General features: G+C 37.6%; 1 protein-coding gene across 2 annotated transcripts in view; it reads left to right on the forward strand.

Annotated features, from left to right (window-relative positions):
• The window catches only part of FCHSD2 (FCH and double SH3 domains 2), a gene marked incomplete at both ends in the record, with an annotated part of 242205 nt that overhangs the window by 79886 nt on the left and 146466 nt on the right, over positions 1-15853 (forward strand). For both annotated transcript variants that reach the window (XM_080700168.1, XM_080700169.1), the window contains one exon: positions 10110-10186. In XM_080700168.1, coding sequence (XP_080556294.1) covers positions 10110-10186 — 77 coding nt within the window. The remainder of the gene's footprint in view (positions 1-10109; positions 10187-15853) is intronic.

Consider the following 15853-nt stretch of genomic DNA (forward strand, 5'->3'; position numbering starts at 1 on the left):
ATCTGAGGCTGGCCACAAACCTGCAATCATCCTGTCTTATCCTCCCAAATACTGGGATTACAGGTGTTATGCCACCATGCCCGGCTAAGGAGGTACCTTTGAGATACATGGAATTGGTGCCACTTTGGAATATGCTACATTGATGCCACTTGATAGAGGCTATGAATTCTAGGATAGGTCAGTAGAGAAGTCAAGCCCCCTACCATCCTCCCCCCCAAAAAAAAAGGCACCAGAAAAAGGACACTGAAGCTGGAGCATAATGTTACTAAGTGAATGATCTTATAAATACTAAGTTTTCTTTGTCTAAGAGAGTTCAGCTGGATAAATTCTAAGGTTTTTTTTTTGTGGGGGGGGGCGGGTACTGGGGTTCCTGGAAGCCCTTCTACCTCCAGGCTACACTCCCAGACCTATTTTATATTTTCGAAACAGGGTCTCTTACACCAGCGTGGCTGGCTTCGAACCTGTGTGATCCTCCTGTCTCCGCCTCCCAAGCACGGGGATTATAAGCGTGCGCCACCACACCCGGCTTCTAAGGTCTTTTTTAGAATCAGTCAAAATTTCTTAGTGATAGATGGCATTATATATAATAATTCAGCTGGGAAACTACTTTTATATCTACTGAAAGACTTGTATGTGGAAAAGACTTGATGAATCTTTTTATTAGGGTAATTCCTATTTTCAGAGTGATCATTTCACATTAAATTAAGTTTCCAGCTCTTTACTGTATAATTTGGTCTGGAATTGGGTACAAAAAATATACTGTATTGTCCCAGAGAACTGGGCCTGTTGTCTTCTAGGCACTCACTCTCTCTGAGGATGTGCACTGTGCATAGCAAGTTGTTAGCTTTATGGAGTCACAGGGAAATTAGAACCCTTATATTTAGGATATAAGATCTAATTGATAAAACAAGATAAATATACATAAAAAGTTATAAAATATATAGTATTACTAGGAGTAATCAGATTTATATGAACAAATGCCACATTCATGACATAATGTCAAAACAAAATGTGGGATTACGATATCTAGAAAGAAAAAGCAGGAATATTAAATAGAAGTACTTTTTTTTTTTTAACCAGTAGAAGGCATATATAAAAAATGCAGAGGTAAAAATAATTATAAGCAAAACTATTCGATAACAAATGGTCAGTGGTTGCCAGGGGACAGGAGTAGAGGGGAAGGGACAAGTAGGCAGAACACAGAGTGTTTTTAGGGCAGTGAGAATACTCTTTATGATACTATCATGGTGGAAATATGTCGTTTACATTTGGCCAGACCTACGAATGTACAACACTGTGGACTTTGGGTGAGACGCTCATCAACCTTGCTAGACTCTGTTTCAAAATAAAATAAAATAGGGCTGGGTGTGTAGTGTCCTTTAGTTCAGTCCATAGTACCAACCTCCCGAAAACAAAAACAAAACCCACCATCACCAACAAAAAAACAGAATTATTATCTTGGGTAGAATATTTCTGTTTCCAATTGTGTTAATTTTTACCAATTTATTTTACTTTACTGGGGATTGAACTCGGGGGCATTCTATCTCTGAACTATATCACCAGCCCCCATTTTAATATTTATTTATTTATTTTGTGTGTTTGTGGTGCTGGGGGTGGAACCCAGAGACTTTCTACTTCCGGGCTATACTCCCAGACCTATTTTATACTTTATTTGGACACGGTCTGACTAAGTTGCTGATAGCCTCACTAAGTAGCTGCGGCTGGCTTTGAACCTGCGCCATCCTCCTGTCTCAGTCTCCCAAGCGCTGGGATTTTAAGCCTGCCTGCACCACCATGCCCAGCTTTTATTTTTTAAATTTTGATGCAGAGTCTCACTTAATTGCTGAAGCTGGCTCAAATTTGTGACCCTCTCGTTTCAGCTTCCCAGTTACTGGGATTACAAGTGTATACCACCTCGCCCTGTTTAATTTTGACCTTGAAAGCCTGCCCAGCTTCACCTTCACAGAAAGCTTAAAGACTGTTCTGACCCCAGTTCCACTTTTGGTTCACTTTCTTCCTTGTTTACTCAGTTCACTGTCAGCCTTTAGTTTCTTCACTTAAAGGTAAAATGTTTAAATATTTGATCATTCTCACTTTAACAACATTAATAACAATGGTGAATATTTCAACCATATTCAGTAGAGTAGCATTAGCAAATAGAAAATTAGTAAGTAGAAAATTAGTAGTTGAAAATTATCAGTAAATACTTGTCCAATGAATGAAGACATTGGGCACTTAATGTATATGTCATGTACCAACACTACCCAGCCTGTTTCATAAATACTGACTCATTTAATTATCTTAGCAACACTGAGAGAAAGGTACTATTACTACTTTTATTTTTGAGATAAGGAAATATAAGACAAATAAAGACAAGGGAAATAATTTGCTACAGTCAAGGAATTAAAGCCAGGCACCTGTGGGTGTGCTCTTAACCAGTGTGCCAGTGATTCTGTACAGTGACATCACTTGTAAAATCGCTAAATGATCAATGTCTTAGCACCATGCCTAGAATCTGATTCAGCAGGTAACATTTATTCTTTCCTACTTTAGTTTCCCTGTGGTGTGACCTTTTAAAATCTGCTTTTAAAAGTTCTGATAGTACCTTATTTATGCCCACAGGATTTTGTGTTGTTGACTGACATATTGATAGTCTTGGTTCTTTTGGGTTTTAGTCCTTCTAACTTTATTCTCTTTAGTTACTCAGAGGTTATATGTCAAAATTTACCTAATACTTGATAAATAAATGAAAACTTTTAAATTTTATAATAGCATCCTTCAGTCTCTTCTTTCACCGTTTAAAATCAGAACACAGGCCGGGCGTGGTGGCGCACGCTAGTAATCCCTGCACTTGGGAGGCTGAGACAGGAGGATCGCTCAGATTCGAAGCCAGCCTCAGCTACTTAGTGAGGCTCTCAGCAATTTGGTGAGACCCTGTTTCCAAATAAAGTATAAGATAGGTCTGGGAGTGTAGCCGGAGGTGGAAAGCCTCTGGGTTCCAACCCTAGTACCACACACAAAAAATAAGAACACAAAAATTACCAAAATGATGTAACTTTTTCAAGCGTGAACTTCAAGAATTCTCAAATAATGTTCAAAAACATCCTTTAGGCTTTTTAAAGTACTTTTGAATTACAGAGAAATTGCAAAGGTAGAAAGGGTTTCTATGTGTCCTTTACGTGCTTCCCCTTATTAGTATGTTAACATCACTGCGATACATTTCTTTTAACTAAGGAATCAGTATTGGAACTTTACTTGCATGGATTTTGCTAGCTTTTCCCTATCTTCCTCCCTTCCTTCATCCCTCCCCCCACCCCCGTACTGGGGATGGAACCCAGGGGCATTCGACTTCTGAGCTCCACCCACAGCCCTATTTTTAATTCTTTATTTTGAAACAGGGTGTCACTGAGGTACAAAAGGCCTCACTAAATAGCTGAGGCTGTCCAAAAACTATGATCCTTTTTCTCAACCTCCCAAATGCTGGGATTACAAGCATGATCCAAATAGGATATATGGTTTAAAATATCAATAGATTTTGTTTCTTCTTATATAAATAAATTTTTATCTTTATAAAAAAGGGCTAAAATATTTAATACATGTAACATATAACATGAAAGTAATTTTATTATGAAGTTAATAGAAAAGTAAGTAAAGGCAATTTACTATCTTATTTAAAATAATAGTCTACATAGCTAGGCATGGTAGTGCATATCTCTAATCCCAGTACTTGGGAGGTTAAGACAGGAATATTGCAGGTTCTCAGCCAGCCTCAACAACTTAGTGAGGCACTGCTTCAAAAAATAAATAAATAGCCAGGCGTGGTGGTGCACGCTTGTAATCCCTGCACTTGGGAGGCAGAGACAGGAGGATCACGCTGGTTTGAAGCCAGCCATGCTGGCTTATGAGACCCTATTTCAAAAAAAAAAAAAAAAAAAAAGGGTCTGGAAGTGTAGCCCGGAGGTAGAAGGGCTTCCAGGAACCCCAGTACCACCAACCCCCCCAAAAAAAAAACCCCAAAAAATAAATAAAATTAAATAAAAATAGTGGAAGGGGTGTACTTCAGAGGTAGACTCAGAGGTAGTCTCTGGGTCCAGTCCCATTATCACAATGAATAAATGAATGAATGAATGAATAAATAACATACTAGCTGATTTTCCTAATTATATATCACTCAAAACAGTCAAAGATGTTTCAAAGTGTTCCTTAACAAGGAGGGTAATGAAGTCTCCATTACTATTAAGATGATTTAAAAATAGAATAAAGACAGTTTCTGCATCATTCCATCAGTTTGAGAAGTAGCTAGTGTATGCAGTGGACTTATAAATTTTTTTAAATGATCATTTGTATAACATTTGGAATTTCATGACATAAAGATATAGTATATAAATAATATGTTTTCCTAATATTTTCAAGAGCTATTTGATGGCAGAGCCTTAGTAAAACTTAAATTCTAGTTTCAGTATACACTGGGGAAGAATAGATAGGAAGCAGCGTGTGCTAGAGCGTTGGAGTACCCTCCGTCGGCTCAGCTCTCCCCTCAGCTTGCTCTGGTGAATGCGTCAAAGGTTAAACTATCAGTCCATTTCCCAGTGTCTACTCAACACTGGCTCTCTCTGTGCTTCTTCACTTGTTAGAGAAATACAGCAAGTGTTATTGAGAGGTAAAACAAAGCAAGTCTTACACCAGACACTGAGGGCTTTTAAAAAAGTTGGAATGGAATACCATTGGAGCTCCAATGGGTATATTGATAGTATTGCATCTTTATGGAAGTCCCTGCTCCAGGGAGAACTATACTGCTAATCCAGTCAACATTGTGCATCAGTGATGCTAAAGTCAATATAAATTTCCTGGCTTTAATTTTTAAAAATTACAGTTAAAAAAAATTACAAGGCATAGTTTGTTCTCCTTAGCAAATTAAGGTAGATAATGTTTATATAAGTAAACCTTTTATTGATCAGACTTGGTTTTAAAAAAGCTTAATATAAGAGAGAAATAAGTATATAAGTATAAAATGCCATCAGAGGCATAAAATGTTACTTAAGACCTTTCCTATAGTGGTCACAGAGTATTTCTGAGCATCCATGCAGATTAGGTCTTGAACAGCTGCATAGAGCACACACAAGTCATGATTCCTGCCTCTGAACTAACTTGAATAAAGTCTTTCATCTAGAGATCTACTGTTTGTCTATTTCATGAATTCTTCATCTCATCTCTGAAGGGCTCATTCAGTTTAATATAGTTCAGCTTTGTAGTTTAGACATCTAGAAATTGCTGTTGTAATTTATAATGAAAAAAGTCAACAAGTTAATTTTATAAATTTTTGAGAATTAGATAAGATCTACTCTAAAATGATGTCTTTTGCAAAGACTTAATAGAGATTCTCTCTCAAATTTAACTAGGTATGAACTTTATGACCTTAAGTAAATTTTGCATCTTCTTTTTTCCCTCCATTTTTTTGCTTTAAATTTCCCTCACTACCATTGCACTTAGGCAATCATTTTGTCATTATTTTTTGTATCTGACAACACACAATTTAGAAACATTACTTTTAATCTTTTCACTACTTAATTCTTTAAAATATTTATTTTTCACAACCTATTTTAAGTATCAAAAGAAGCAATAAGCCAGGCATGGTGGCATATGCTTGTAATCCCAGTACTTGGGAAGCTAAGGCAGGAGGATTTCAGGTTCACAGCCAGCCTCAGCTAATTAGTGAGCCCCCCCACAACTTCATGAGACCCTGTTTCAAAATAAGAATAAAAAATAGGTCTGGGGGTATAGCTTAGAGGTAGAATGTCCCTGGGTTCAATCCGTGGTACCACACACACACACACACACACACACACACACACACACACCAAAAAAAGAAAAAATAATAATACTCCTTTCAATAGTCTTCCATAGAAAGATTCAGGTTTTTATAATTTCTTTTCTTTCCAAGTTTCTTGGGAAGGTAAATGTGATTTTTTTTTTCTTTTATGTTGCTGGTTAATTGAATCCAGATTTTCTCACATTGTTAATTTGTTCTGTATTAATTTAGACGTGTGTGTGTGTGTGTGTGTGTGTGTGTGTGGTGCTGGGGATGGAACCTGGGGGTGTTCTACCTTTGAGCTACACCCAGCCCTATTTTATTTAAGTTTTAAATTTAGAAACAGTCTCACTACATTGCTGAGAGCCTTACTAAGTTGCTGTGGCTGGCTCTGAACCTGAGATCCTCCTTTCTTCACCTCCCAAATATTGGGATTACAAGTGTGCACCACCATGCCTGGCTTAGAGCACTGTCGTTCTGACTTCTGTCCTGGTCTTACTCCTGATAAGAGAGTCATGTCATATCCTGTGCTATGTGTGACATGTTCTGCAAAACGTTGGCAGTTATTAAACTGAAAAAGTCACTGTCATATAATTTAGATGGAATTTGTAAAGAAAATCTCGCATGTTCTTTTACTCATTGGGGTATTTATACCAACTTTTACCACTCACTTGGTAGTGTGTTGATGGATATTTTATGTTGCATACTTCTTCCTCTCATCAGGTAATGAGGTGTGTGTATGTGTGTGTGTGTGTGTGTGTGTGTGTGTATGTGTTACTGGAGATTGAACTCGGGAACATTCTATCTCTGAGCTATGTCCCCAGCTCTATTTTTTATTCATCCTTCCTTCCTTTCTTTCTTTCTTTCTTTCTTTCTTTCTTTCTTTCTTTCTTTCTTTCTTTCTTTCTTTCTTTCTTTCTTTCTTTCTGTGGTACTGGGGTTCCTGGAAGCCCTTCTACCTCCAGGCTACACTCCCAGACCTATTTTATACTTTTTAAAAAAAAATTGGAAACAGGGTCTCTTAAGCCAACATGGCTGCCTTCGAACCAGTGCGATCTTCCTGTTGCTGTCTCCCAAGCACGGGAATTACAAGCGTGCACCACCACGCCTGGCTTATTCTTTATTTTGAAATAGGGTCTCACTGAGTTGCAAAGGGCGTCACTAAGTAGCTGAGGCTATTCACAAACCGTGATCCTCCTGTCTCAGCCTCCCAAATGCTGGGATTATAAGTGTGCACCACCACGCCCAGTTCTGTTTGTTTGTTTATTTATTTATTTATTTAGAAATAGGGTCTCACTAAGTTTCAAAGGGTCTTAAGTTGCTGAGACTAGCCTTGAACCTGCGATCCTTCTGTCTCAGCCTTCTAGGTACTGGGATTACAGGTATATATCATTGTGTCTGGCTCAGATAATGATTTCTTGAATTCAGGGAGCTTGGCTTATTTTCATCTTTCAAAGAAATTAATGTTGTAGTGTTTTCTACATATGGAATAAACTTGTGATTTTTTTTTCAGAAGGGCTTTGGAATATCCACATTTGTGTTCCTTTTCAATAGTGAGGATGGTCAATTTTGATAGTCATTTTACTGATGAACTTATTTAATGTATTAAAGCCATTTTGTAATAATCTCAGATATCTAGTAAATTTTTTTCCTTTAAGTATATGAAATTAGGAACCAGAGAAGTATTGTCCAACCATTTCTATCTCAGAATGGCAAAAATGCAAAAGATTAATTTCATACATTAAAAACAAAGTAATGTAGTTAGCATTTATTCATACAATCAGCGAATATTGTCAGCACTAATATCTATTGCTAAATCTCCAAGCTCTGCTATATCCTGGAGATATAGTAATTTGGTGGCACACGCTTATAATCCCCGTGCTGGGGAGGCGGAGACAGGAGGATCGTGTGGTTCAAAGCCAGCCGCGCTGGCTCAAGAGACCCTGTTTTCAAATTTAAAAAAAAGTATAAAAATGGGTCTGGGAATGTAGCCCGGAGGTAGAGTTTTCCAGGAACCCCCGTACCTCTCCCCCCCAAAAAAAAGAAAGAATGAGACAATAACCTTCATGGAACTTCTTGTCAATACATGGACAACAAGTATTTAAACCAGATAGTAACTATATAATAAGGATTATAAATAAGTGGTGGTGGTGGTGGTGGTGGTGGTGGTGGTGGTGGTGGTGTGGTGTGTGTGTGTGTGTGTGTGTGTGTGTGTGTGTGTGTGTGTGTGTGTAAGTAACAGGATAAAGGATGAGCTACTTTATATATAGTGATTAATAAAGGCCTTTTAAAGAAAGACACGAAGGTATGCCCAGATTGTATGCTCTAAATATGGTTTTTCTCCGAGTCAGGATTCTATGGAGAATTTGCTTATTCCAGGTCTGGAAAAGACTCTGTTAAAAAAAAAAAAAAAAAGAGAAAGAAATGATCAAAGTCTATTGGGATCATGATATGGGTGGGAGCCAACTTGGAGGGGCTATTATAGATCACAATTTGAGCATCTGAATAGTGACTGAGGCACATCCATAATTTAAATTACATGAGTTTACAATGTTATTTTTAGAAATGAATTGCTTATCTGTGGACCAAAACTGAACAACCAAATATTTATACTGTCTTTTCCCTAAGAACTATACTCCATGGGAAGCAAGTAGTTCTAGGAGGCTATTCTTTGCAGAATCACAATTAATAAATGCAGAAAGAAAGATAAAGTATTAGAATGAAATAAAATAACCTATGCAATGAAACTTTTCACATTTTCACACACACACACACACACACACACACACACACACACACACACACACACACACGTATATTTTGGTGGTTACTGGGGTTCCTGGAAGCCCTTCTACCTCCAGGCTACACTCCCAGACCTATTTTATATTTTTTATTTGGAAACAGGGTCTCTTAAGCCAGCGAGGCTGGCTTCGAACCTGCGCGACCCTCCTGTCTCCGCCTCCCAAGCTCGGGGATTACAAGCGTGAGCCACCATGCCCAGCCTATATATACTTTTTAAAAGGGAGGGAGAAAATAACTCAGCAAGTAGGAATGGGAGTAGTAGGAAGTTATTTTATGTGATGGGAGCAGTTTGAACAAGGTGAGAAAGTATGAGGTATGTTAAGTAGAGCATTATGGATTGCACTTGTATGAGTTCTTAGAATATACAGTACCTGGAAATAGTGAAACCAAATTATTGCCAAGTTCAGGAGGAAACTGAGATTCTAAGGTACTTCAGTTCTTGATGTGCCTTCTACTAAAATAGTGGTGTTTCAGCAGAGACATTCAACAATGAAATTAAGCCAAATTGATGTGGCAGCAGGTATTATTACAAAGGTACCATGTATAGGATAAAACATTGATTTTACTTGAACAATCTTTGCTTAAAGACAGTTTGTTAAATACTGTTGACTCATTTTCATTTCAGCATGGTACTCTTTTATAGCTGTAAGATAGAAATGAGGGTTCTAAAGTTAATGGTTTGCATATCCAGTGAGGTTGCCCCCCCCCCCCTTGTAGTGTTTGGAAGCCACATATATTTTTACCTAAGGGTAATATGTTAGATAGTTGATGTCTTTGGTTTCACTTCATTTCCCAACAAAATGATCTATACTGTTCAAACTCCAGGCCCCTTACATATCATAATATTGTTTTTTTTTCAGATTCATGTATATAGATAATTGTAAGTGGGTATATTTCTTAGTAAAATTAATTTTTTTTCATTTGAAACGACTTGTGTCATTTCAGATTTTAAAAAGAAAATAAATAAAAAGTAAAGAACTTAAATCTGTTTTGAGAATTACTAATATTTTATATTAGCACCAAAGTTTGTTCATTAATTTTATAATCGAGTGTGTATCTCTTTGCTCCAAATTGAATGCATTTCCCTCTCCTGGTATAGGAAGTTTGGTTGCTGGGATTTAGACAGGTGTTTATGTCTTCTTTGCTGAGGAGTAGTGGGAGACTGAGGTGCAAGCTGTGTAATCAGTGGGCTGTGGGGTTGGACACTCTGTTCCCTGCAGCGTACCAGAGGGAGTTTGTTCTGGTGGCTAGTCAGGTAGTTGTGAAGTGAAATGTGTATCACTTCAGTTTCAGTTTTCTCATCCTTGTATTCATCTTTGTCCTAAAAATAGAATCAAGAGAGGACTGGATAATAGTGAGATAAAGTTCTGCATTTGTGTTAGATCTTTACTTCCAAGTCAAATTTTCATTTGGGAAGATGGGATTTTGTAACTAATGCATTTTAAGGAAAAGGGCTTTCTTTGTGGCACAATACTTATTATTTTTTTTCTTTGGACAGGGTATCCAGAAGCTGGCTAGTCAGTACCTAAAGAGAGATTGGCCTGGAATAAAAGCTGATGATCGGAATGATTACAGGTAACTTACTGAGTGGTTTTTGCTTTTTTAATTTAAAAATAGTTTGACTCCGAATCATATCATATAGATAATGTAATATTCTAGTTTTAAAAAGAATTGTATTTTTTTTTACTATGCTTTTAGGTACAGTTCCAAAATTATAAAAAATGTTTAAGATCCAGAGCGGTGTAGATAATGTGAATGGATTAGGTCATTTTTACTTGTCTTAAGTCAAGGTTATATATTATTTCAGTAATGCTCACATACAGAATTTAGAGAGGGCAGATGACAATAGAACACAAGTTGTTCTCTGAGTGACCAACAGCAATGAAGCAAGATTGTGGTGCAGTCACATTCATGGATTCTGTACTTTCAAAATAAATTCTAAATTTGGAAAAAAGAGATTTTATGAGACTAGAGGGAAAGTTTCTATGTAATGGTTTTTTTTTTTTTTTTTTTTTTTTGGTGGTACTGGGGTTCCTGGAAGCCCTTCTACCTCCGGGCTACACTCCCAGACCTATTTTTGCATTTTTATTTGGAAACAGGGTCTCCTAAGCCAGCACGTGGGGCTAGCTTCGAACCTGTGCGATCCTCCTGTCTCTGCCTCCCAAGCGCGGTGATTACAAGCGTGCGCCACCACGCCCGGCCTATGTAATGTATTTTAATGAAGAGAGCCTCCTTTATAACACAGTATTTATTTTAGAATGTATGTGTGTTTGTATATATAAACAGGTTATCCAGATGTTAGCTAGTTAATATCCTACATACAAATTTTAAAGAAAGTACATGACAGTGGACTAAAATTGTGACCTCAGTGACATGCCTTGAAGTGTTTGTAATTTTGTTTAGAATTTGATGTCTTTATTGAAGTTAATTTGGAAGTATTTATTATGTTATATTCAGGGCTGTTCGTAGTGTTGAGAGACCCAGAAGTCAGACAACTAAGAATTTACATTCTGGTTGGAATTAGAATTAATATCCTTGAAAGAATAGTAGAGAACCTAGGGTAAAAAAAGAACCCAGTATTGAAATGTATGTTTTGGAATCTGAATGTGTTGTTAAACTGCTAAATTTTCAGTAGAGACAGACATCATAGAGAACTTCTTAAGAATATGACAGTGGGGCCAGGTATGTAGCACAAGCCTGCTGGGGAAATTGAGGCAGGAAGATCACAGGTTCCAGGACAGTCTCAGCAATTTAACAAGACCCTGTTTCAAAATAAAAAATAGGACAGAAGTGGAATTCCCCTGGCTTTAATTCCCTAGTATAAAACAAAACAAAAAACTCCAAAAAGAATATGGCAATGGGACTAAAAAACTAAAGGCTAGAGCCAGGCGTGGTGGCGCCTGCTTGTAATCCCCGCGCTTGCGAGGCGGAGACAGGAGGATTGCACAGTTTCAAAGCCAGCCTTGCTGGCTTAAGAGACCCTGTTTCCAAATAAAAATATAAAAATAGGTCTGGGAGTGTAGCCTGGAGGTAGAAGGTTTCCAGAAACCCCAGTACCACCAAAAACAAAACAAAAGACTGTACAAGAAACTCTAATAGTTCCTCTTAGTGACAGACTATAACTTAGAAGATGACATGATAGTTTTAAATTATAAAATGGTGTAATTTCGATTTAGAATTTTAAAGTAAAATAGAAAATAAAAATAGGGTTTTTTGAGGGGATTTTCTGGTATTTACAATTTCAGTTAGGGAGGAAGAGAGAGGAGGTGAAATTCCAGGTAGGAAAAGACAAAACCTTGAGGGGAGCCTGAGCGTGCCCAGTATTGTTGATATGAGGAAATCAGTCTGACCCAGAAAAAGATAGTTCGTTGGGGAATAAAGGACTTCAACATATATGTTAGCTATATGCCAGGGTAGTTTGATATTTATGATTTATGTTACCAAAGAAATAATGAGCTGAGGTAAGGGTATAGCTAATTGTTTGGTAGAGTGCTTGCTAAACATGCCTAAGGCCCTGGATTTGATCCCAGCAGTGAGTGCGTGAGTGAGTGAATGAATGAGAGAAGAGAAGAATTTAAAAACAGTTGTGATCCCAGGCAAGCTTATAGAACCTAATTCTGGAGGCTGAGTGTGGTGGTGCTCATTTGTAATCCAAGCATTTGGGAGGCCGAGATTGGAGGATCACGGTTTGCAGATAGTTTCAGCTACTTAATGAGGCCCTCTGCAACTTAGTGAGACCATTTCAAAATAAAGAATAAAAAATAGGGCAGGGGGTGTAGCTTGGAGGTTGAATGCCCCTGGGTTCCATCCCCAGACCCACACACACACAAAAAAAATTAAAAACCCTAATTCCCTAAAAAATACTGTAAGCCAACATTTACCAAACATTTACTATCTGCCTGACACAATGCTTTGTCCCACGATTATTAAGCAACCCTGTGAGCCAGATAAAATTATCTTCATTTTATGCCTTACCTAAGGCACATGCTCATTCTTTCTTTATTCATGATATACCTACTGCATGCTAGCAGTCAAAGTAGACTTTAGGATCAGAGATACTAAGAGATGATATTTGTTCCTCAGGAGCTTATGGAAGTAGCCACTATACATAGTTTACTCTGAAGTAGTGGTAGAGGTATATCAGAACCATAGAGCAAAAACTAGGCTTGTAAAACTTAGTCTTTAAGAAATGTGCAACAGTTTTCCAGTTAAACACTTGGGTAAATGAAATTCTAAGCAGAAGTAACATCTTAAAAGGTTGAAATATAGGAAAATATAACTATTAGGTAATAGTGAGCAGTTCTACTAGTACGCCTTGTGTGACATGTACTGGTTGGAGGAGAAGTTGGAGAATATGTTGGTCAGAATCATATAGGACTTTGTATGTCATACTGTAGAGTTCATGGTTTTTTAGAAAATAATGGAGATATTAAAGAAGTTCTACAACAGGAATGATATGATCAACTTCCCTTCATCACAGTGTGTTGAATAATTAGAGGAGTATAAGAAAGAATTCAAAACAAAATTATAAGAATTTAATCCCTCACCATCTCTTATTTGAACAATGGAATTTATAGTAAATATCAGGATATGGAGAAATTTCAGAGATAATTTGGAAACTAACGGTTGAGGACTTACAGTGGTCTTGGCATAGTTTCGTTTTTGAATGTGTTAAATTTGTTCCGGGAAAAGCTATAAACTGTTCTTTGTATCTAAAATAGCTCTTGGCACATAGAAGGTACTTAATAAATATTTACTGACTGAATGAAGTAGGAGAAGGGGAGGAAGGATTGTATAATGACTCCCATTTTTTCCCCCAGTATTGGGGATGGAACCCAGGGGCATCCTACCTCTGAGCTACATCTCCAGCCCTACTTTTTATCCTTTATTTTTGAAACAGGGTCTCACTGAGTTGCAAAGGGCCTAAGTTGTAGCTGAAGCTGTCTGTTCTTGAACCATAATCCTCCTGTCTCAGCCTCCCAAATGCTGGGATTACAAGCATGTGCCACCACGCCTATCTCTCCCACATTTTTAAATTTAGGCCACTAAGAGGATGGTAATGCCACTCTAGAAAAAGACAGTATAGAAAGACCAGCATTTAGGGTGAGAATGGTAGTTGCCCATTTGTTTGTTTACTCAGAATTTATTTGGTTTTAGTCATTTTAAATTGCCTGTTTAATTTTTTAATTTATTTTTTGTAGTTAAAAATTATTTTCCAGGTAATGATGCTTTTCATTAAGTGGGTAAATAGTTTTTTTTTTAAAAGGTATAGAAAGTCTAAAGTTGAGCCTCCTCCTCTTTCCCAAGCCTCTTCCATTCACGTTTCTACCCCCTGGAATAATTGCTGTAAGAAGCATGTGGTCAGCCAGGCATGTTGGTGCATACCTGTAATTCCAGTACTAAGACAGGAGGATTGCAGGGTCCAGGCCAGCCTCAGTAATTTAGTGAGACTCAACAATCTAGTGAGACCCTGTTTCAAAACAAAAAATAAGCCTAGCATGGTGGTGCACACTTGTAACTCCATCATTTGGGAGGCTGAAACAGGAGGATCACAGGTTCAAGGACAGCTTCAGCAAGAAATGAGACTCTCATCAACCTAGCAAAACCCTGTTTCAAATAAAAAATAAAATAGGGCTGGGTATAGCTTGGAGGTAGAATGCCTCTGGGTTCAATCCCCAGCATATAACACACACACATACACACACACACACACACACACACACACACACACACTAATAATAATAATAATAATAATAATAATAATAATAAATAATTAAAAAAATAAAAATTTTGGGGGTGTAGCTCAGAGGTAAAATGCCCCTGGATTCAGTTTCTAGTACAAGAACTATAGCAAAAAGCTTGTGGTCTTTTTATTCACTTTGTTTGTGTGTGTGTGTGATTCATTCATGAACATCACAGTTTTAGCTTCTGTAATAAAACTGAAATTATTGTATAAACATGTTTCTGGAGCCAGAGGTAGTGACGCGCGCTTGTTATCCCAGCATTTGGGAGGCTGAGGCTGGAGGATTGCGGTTCGTGGACAGCCTCAGCTACTTAGGTCCTTTGCAACTCAGATTGACCCTGTTTCAAAATAAAGACTAAAAAAAAAAATAGAGCTGGGGGTATAGCTCAGAGATAGAATGCTCCCTGGACTCTATCCCCAGTAGTGCAAAAACAAACAAACAAACAAACAAACAAACAAACAAACAAACATGTTTTTGTGAACTGCAACACATACATACACACACATACACGGAGTCTCTTCCTGAAAACCTTTAATGTCAACGTGTGTGTGGGGATACTGGAGGTTGAACTCAGAAGCAATCTGCCTCTGAGCTACACCCCAAGCCCTCTTTTATTGTTTATTTTGAAATAGGGTCTCACTAGTAGGTTGATGATAGTTTCACTACTTTCTGTGGCTGTCCATGAACTTGCAGTCCTGTCTTAGCCTCTCAAGTACTGAGATTACAGATGTGCACCACTGACCCGGCTTGATCATTCTTTTTTGTGTGTGTATATGTGTGGTACTAGGAATTGGACCCAGGGATATTCTTCCTCTGAGCTACACCCCCATCTCTATTTTGTTTTTTATTTCTTAAATTGTTTTATTTATTTATTTATTTATTTATTTATTTATTTATTTATTTATTTATTTATTTATTGAGGGTCTGGGGCATTCGACCTTCGAGCTACACCCCCCACCCTATTTTTTATTCTTTATTTTGCTTTTCTTTTTGCGGGTCTGAGGATGGAACCCAGGGGCATTTGACCTCCAAACTACACCCCCTGCCCTATTTTTTATTCTTTAATTTGAAACAGGGTCTCACTAAGTTGCAAAAGGCCTCACTAAGTAGCTGAGGCGAACATCAATCCTTTGGTCTCAGCCTCCCGAATGCTGGGATTACAGCGTGCGTCACCACGCCAAAGGGAACACTCTCTAGTGACTCTTAATATAGCTTATCTGTATTCCTGGTTTTAAATGTAGTTCATGAATCAGCAATGATCATGTATTTATTTATGTTAACTTTCAGCTTGGCAAACAAAATATGAGCTTCCTCCAACTTAAGTTCTTCATAGGTATTATCATCTGGCATCTGGAATGTTAAGTAGCCACTCCTCTGCCTTCAATCTCTCCTTTTTACAATTTCATTTGCTGTAGTGTTACAAACTACCATCTCTCCTTTTTACAATTTCATTTGCTGTAGTGTTACAAACTACCTTTACCTTTTATCCTATTTTTAT

The sequence above is a fragment of the Muscardinus avellanarius genome, assembly GCF_963383645.1.
Source record: "Muscardinus avellanarius genome assembly, chromosome: 1".
Classification (NCBI taxonomy): domain Eukaryota; kingdom Metazoa; phylum Chordata; class Mammalia; order Rodentia; family Gliridae; genus Muscardinus; species Muscardinus avellanarius.